Below are 6488 nucleotides of genomic sequence, written 5' to 3'. Positions count from 1 at the left end.
GTCATGCGCTTGTTTGTCTGGTTTATCTTTTTACCTCAAACGAACGGGGCCGGACGGGATGGGGGCGCGCGGTGGAATTGGCCTAAGAAGACATTCGCAATGGTTCGCTTCAGGGTGACTTCCTGACAATGTCAGCCAGATATTTGGGTCCAAGAGATAAGGCAGACGGAGGGTCAAGGTAAACGGGAGGCTTCCACGATGTGGGACTACTGAACGCGTGAGTTGCTGAGGCGACCGGTGTAAATTTTAGCCGGCCGGCCCATTCTAAGTAATTCTGAAACCCATCTATAAATAAACAGTGTTCTGTTCTCTGTCTAGTCCACCCATAAAAGCCACATCTATCAAGAACAGTACCAATGGCGCCTACCCGGACCCGGGAGCAGCACATCCTCGACCAGGGCTTGCTGGATGCCCAGCTCGAGCTTTGGCACCACACCTTTAGCTACGTCAAGTCCATGGCGCTCAAGTCTGCCCTGGACCTCGGCATTGCCGACGCCATCCACCGCCAAGGCGGCGCCGCCACGCTCTCCCAGATTGCCACCACGGCCACGCTCCACCCGACCAAGATCTCCTGCCTGCGCCGCCTCATGCGTGTGCTCATCGTCTCCGGCATCTTCAGCGTCGAACACCCCAGGGACGACGGCGTTGAGGGCGAGGCCGTCTACGCGCTGACGCCGGCGTCCCGTCTCCTCGTCTGCTCGGCCTCGGTGAACATGGTCCACATCACGAAGATGCTCCTCCACACCAACCTCGTCTCCCCGTTCTCCGACCTCGGGACTTGGTTCCAGCACGAGCTGCCGGAACCGGACCTCTTCAAGCTGAAGCACGGCAAGACCTTCTGGGAGCTGGCCAACTCGGACCCGGCGTACAACGCAATCGTCAACGACGGCATGGTCTCCGACAGCAGCTTCCTCATGGACATCGCCATCAGGGAGTGCGGGGCCGTCTTCCAGGGGATAGGCTCCCTGGTCGACGTCGCCGGGGGGCACGGTGGAGCGGCACAAGCCATCTCGAATGCGTTCCCGGACGTGAAGTGCAGTGTGATGGACCTCGCCCACGTCGTCGCCAAGGCTCCGAGCGGTAGCGACGTGGAGTACATCGCCGGCGACATGTTCGAGAGCATTCCACCGGCCGATGCTGTCTTCCTCAAGGTGCGCCAACTAGTGTTCACAATATTGGTACTCCGTAGGGGAGCGACTAGAGCTGATGCATGCAACGACTACTCCCCTTCATGCTGTTTTTTTTCATGATAATACGTGTCTTATTATAAAATAAAGATTCAGTTACAAGCCACGTAAATATTGACATTACAGAACTGAAAAGATAGGATAATTCTATGCAAAAAATCAGCGTCTGTCCCTCTCCACTAAGGAATAGGAGACAAGTCACCTCTTCACCCGAGCTCAACGCGGCTCTATCGCTGATCAGCAGCTTTACAGACCTCGTCAATTCCTAATAGGCAACCCGTACATTAACTTAACATAAATACTAATGCGCACACATGTGAGCGTTTGCATCTCGCCCACACGCATGGATCCGCGTCTGTTTGTGGGTGCACGAATCTTGGCATGATTGTGGTGCCACGTAGAACTGGGCGGGTGTGTGGGCATTCACACGGTCACCCATCCGTTTCATCACACGGAAGGGCCGATATGTGGGCGTTTAGCAGTTCGCCCACACGTCAGTTTTCATTCACGCACAAGGGCTGGCGTGTGGGCATTTGCCATCTCGCCCACACGCTCGTCTCCTCTCCCACACCCAAGCTGCCAGTTGCCATGCTTTTTGCAATGTACTCCCTCTGTAAACTAATATAAGAGTGATTAGATAACTAAAGTAGTGATCTAAACGCTCTTATATTAGTTTACGGAGGGAGTACATGGTAACTGCCCTAGTGTAGCAGATGGCAACTCTTTTTTTTACCCGAACATGTCAGTTGCCATGTGTTTTGCAGGGTACACGGCAACTGCCCTAGTGTGCTTGTAAGCAGATGACAACTCTCTCTTTTACCCGAACATGTTGTTTTGCCATGTCTCTTTGTAGTGCTACACGACAACTGCCTAGTGTTAGTAGGTGGAAACTCCTAAAATTTTCAAATCATGACAACTGTAGTAAACCAGACCATACATGGCAACTGCTTAGTGTTAGTAGGTGGCAACCTCTAAAGTTTTCAAATCATGGCAACTATAGTAAACCAGACCATACATGGCAACTTGAGATGGCAACTGCAGTTGAGCAACCATGGCAACTGTAGTTGTCCGACATGGCAACTGTAGTTCAACGACATGGCAACTATAGTTAAACGGACATTGAAGAAGGTCCGGACCATGGCAACTGCGGGGACGCGGAGTGACTGTCACGCGGGGCGTGCGGGACCGTGAGGTAGGTGGCTGAGAGAAGTCGTGTGGGCGTTATGCATTTTGTCCACACGTAGGCGTGTGAGAGGGACCGCAAAGAAAAAAAGAAACATGTGGGCGCTAGTTGTTTTGCCCACACATAGACGTGTGGGCTAGTCCTCACACCAGACAAAACGTGTAGGCAGATCCCTTAACCCTCAAACGTGTGATAGTTATCGTCGTCCTAACTTAATTACCGTCTACGGACGCATGCATACACACGAAAAGCAGCCTTTTTTTGCAGCGGACACGGAAAGCAGCTCTATATAACTGCAAATGAGGCCAAATGCAACACGTCGCCATATAGCTCATATAACTCAATATCAGCCAACTACTCACCATGTTTCTTACAACTATTTTTTTACCACTGGTCCAAGTGTGCAATGACAAAATAGCATAAGCATCTAATCGGAAAAAAGGCATACGCATCAGTATGGAGCTGGAATGCAGTGCATGTTTTGTTACTTGCAGAATACGACGTGTAGTACATGTTTGCTACTACTTCTCATGTCATGCATGCAAGGATCCCAGCTAATTTTTCATAGATAATACACTTTTTTATAAGTTATAGAGATATTACGTCGTCTATTTTTTTTTTCAAAAATAATATAGCTTCGGCCGCACCGAAGCCGACTGCCTCCTGTTAGCCACGGAGAAGCCAATAGGGCCCAGTCGGCCTGAGCGTAGTCGACAGAAGCCCAATCAGCCACGGCTTAGCCGATAAGTGGCTGGGCCACCCTGCACACTGCCAGTCGGCGTAGGCCGCATGCTGACACGCCGGCCAGTCTTAAAAAAGATGCACCTATCAACTTTGCCAAAGCTGATAGGATCTAATTGGCTTCGCCGAAGCCAATGTGCTAAATAGCCATACTAAATCTGACTGGACGTACCGCCCGCCAGCGATTGGCCAGTCGGCTTTGCCGAAGCTGATTGGATACTAATCGGCTTCGCCGAAGCCGATAGGATTCCAGTTGGCCCTACCAAAACCGACAGCAGCCCGTCGGCTTCCCTAAGGAAGAAGCTATATTATTTTTGAAAAATTCGAAACGGCGTAATATTTCTCGAATTTATTAAAAAATTGTGTTATTTTTTAAAAAAAATAGCAGGATCCCACGTGCATTGCCATTAGTCCACCTTTTTTCCACTGAAAAAAACCCACGGCTAAGGCTTTGGTGATGGATATATAGGAGTACCCCAAATACATGCATGCAATACCCAGTAAAAAAATAAAAATAATAACCCTTCAAGACGAAAGAAAAATAAATTAAAACAAAAGGGGCCAAATTTGGACACGATTTACATAAATTGTGATTTTTTTATAATATGAAAAAGCAAGCATATAATAGAGCAATTTTCACAAAAAGGGGGAGTATCCTAAAAATGTATGAATTAGTGGCATTGACAATATCATTAAAGAAGAAGAAAATAAAATAAGACTAAAAATCTAAATAATTAAGTTTTCTAAAATAGAATAAGTTAGTGGCTTTGCTATTACTCTTTAAGAAGAAATGAAATAAAACCTAAGACAAAATCAAAACAATTAGGTTCTTTAAGGAAGAATGAATTAGTGGCATTTGTATTACCCTTTAAGAAAAAATAAAATAAAACATATATAAAACAAACAATGATGATTTGCACACAATATACACGTAATTGCTTTTTTTAATATGCAATGATAAACATACGATAGTGGGATTTCCTAAAAAATAAGAAAGTTTTCTAAGAAGGAATGAATTAGTGGCATTGGTATTACCCTTTAATAAGAAATAACATGAAATAAAACTAAACAAAAGCAAAGTAATGAGTTTTCTAGGAAAGAATGAATTAGCGGTTTTGGTACTACCTCTTAAGAAGAATAAACATGAAATAAAAACTCAAAATAATTCAAAATAATGATCTTGGAAATAATGAATTAGTGGTTCTGGTATTACCCTTTAAGAAGAAAGAAAATGAAATAAAAACTACTCCCTTCAATCCATATTAATTGTCGCCAATTTAGTACAAAATCAAATAATGAGGTTTTTTAAGGAAGAATGAATTAGTGACATTTGTATTACCATTTAATAAGAAAAAAAATCTAAAAAATAGTGACAAAATTTGCATAGAATATACACAAAGGTTGCAATGTTTCCAAATATGCAAGAATAATCATATAATAGTGGAATTTTTTTCAAAAATAAGAAAATAAAGGAATGAATTAGTAGCATTGATATTACCATTAAAGAATAAATAAATGAAACATAAACTAAAAATAATAATAATAATTTTTTATAAGAAAGAATGAATTAGTGACTTCCGTATTACCCTTTAAAAAATAAAACAAAATTAGACCAATACATTTTTCTAAAAAATGAATTAGTGGCATTGGTGTTACCCTTTAAATAGAAAGAAAATGAAAAAAAATCTAAAACAAAAAAGGAAATTTTGCACAAATATACACAAATTTTGTGTTTTTTTAAATATGTAAGAATAAGTATATAATAGTGGAATTTTTGCAAAAAGAAGTTTACTAAGAAGGAAGGAATTAACGGCATTGGTATTACCCTTAAAGAAAAAAAGATAATAAGATAATAACTAGAAATAAAATCAAAACAATGAAGATTTATAAGAACCAATGAATTAGCGGCATTGATATTACTTTTTAAGAACAAAAAATGGAGAAAAAAACTTGGACGCAACTTTACACTGAAATTGCATTTTTTGTAGTATGCAAAGAATAATCAAATAATGTGCATTTTCACATATATTTTGTGTGTATACATTTGCACTCACCCAAACATCCCAAGATAACCACAAAAACAAATAATAATAATAAAGAAAAAGAAAAGGAGAAAGAAAAAAATAAAAAAATAAAAACAGAAAAGAACAAAGAGAGAGAGGGGGGGGCTAGGTCGCAAAGGTAATGAGCTTGAGCCCGTTATTGAATTGACTAACCTAAATATGTGGTCAGTCAACTTGCCCAAACCAACGGCAGGATAAAAAGAAGCAAAAATCAAAGGCCAAAAATACGACTTACACAAAATCAATTTTCAAGGGACTTACATATAGCTAAAGTGCTCCATTAGAGTCTACGATCACAATGTCCATTTTGGGGAAGATATAGCTATAAAGCTAGCATGTTGTCAACTAATGCTCATCACCACCTTCAACTATTTCAGTGGGTCATGCATGATTGGGGTGACGAGGACTGCATCAAGATACTAAAAAATTGCAAGAAAGCCATCGCGCCAAAAGATGCAGGAGGGAAGGTGATAATTGTCGACATGGTGATTGGTGCAGGACCGCAGGACCCGAAGCACAAAGAGACACAAGTCATGTTTGACCTTTTCATCATGTTCATCAATGGCGTCGAGCGAGATGAGCAGGAGTGGAAGAAGATAATCTTCGAGGCTGAATTCAACGACTACAAAATCACACCCATTCTAGGTGTGAGATCGATCATTGAGGTTTACCCATGAACATTTGACCCTAGATTGGTGAAGTACGTTTTGTTGGAGTCCTAGACTCCTAGTGTGTGTGCTTCGTATTTATTTGGGTGTTGTGTTCCCAAGAGGAGTGTGGGCTTCTAAGCTAAAGACTACATTACAATACCCCATTGTGGTAAGTCAAAACCGTTGGCCTGCTCACAAAAGACATGAATCCGGTATGAATTTCATACTCCACGAATACCTTGTCCCTCATGCACGCACTCCACACGGACGGGTTCGACGAACACACCAACACCAATGAAGTTCATGAAGTGAGCGTGCCACATCGACACATGAGAGGGCGCCCACTGCCCAACACATTCAGATGCGCTTGTTGGTAGCTCATCTGTGTGATCCCGCTCTCCCAGTTTACCTGCCGATGCATAGGAAGAAAACTAAACACAATGAGACCCCAAGAGCTGGCATATAGCAACATGGCATGACAAATGAAGGCCATTATGAATGCATACCATCAAGATTTGTGTTGGAAGTGTGCCCTAGAGGCAATAATATTGTATTATCATATTTCCGTGTTCATAATTTAGAGTTTATATTCTATGCTACAACTGTTGTGATCCTGGAATATGTGATTCAGTGGAAAACTCATATGCACATGTAGAACGATAAA

The 6488-nt window shown here is 42.5% G+C and overlaps 1 protein-coding gene across 1 annotated transcript; it reads left to right on the top strand.

Annotated features, from left to right (window-relative positions):
• Nucleotides 1-310: 310 nt before the first annotated feature.
• Nucleotides 311-6055, top strand: LOC119287073 (O-methyltransferase ZRP4-like). The gene is made up of 2 exons (XM_037566577.1): nt 311-1151; nt 5552-6055. The coding sequence occupies exons 1-2, from the start codon at nt 357-359 to the stop codon at nt 5849-5851; spliced, it is 1095 nt and encodes a 364-aa protein (XP_037422474.1). The 5' UTR covers nt 311-356; the 3' UTR covers nt 5852-6055.
• Nucleotides 6056-6488: the final 433 nt, after the last annotated feature.

Source organism: Triticum dicoccoides, chromosome 1A (assembly GCF_002162155.2).
Source record: "Triticum dicoccoides isolate Atlit2015 ecotype Zavitan chromosome 1A, WEW_v2.0, whole genome shotgun sequence".
NCBI classification, from domain to species: Eukaryota; Viridiplantae; Streptophyta; class Magnoliopsida; order Poales; family Poaceae; genus Triticum; species Triticum dicoccoides.
Note: the sequence above shows the minus strand (reverse complement) of the source record. Positions and strands in the feature narration are given on the sequence as shown.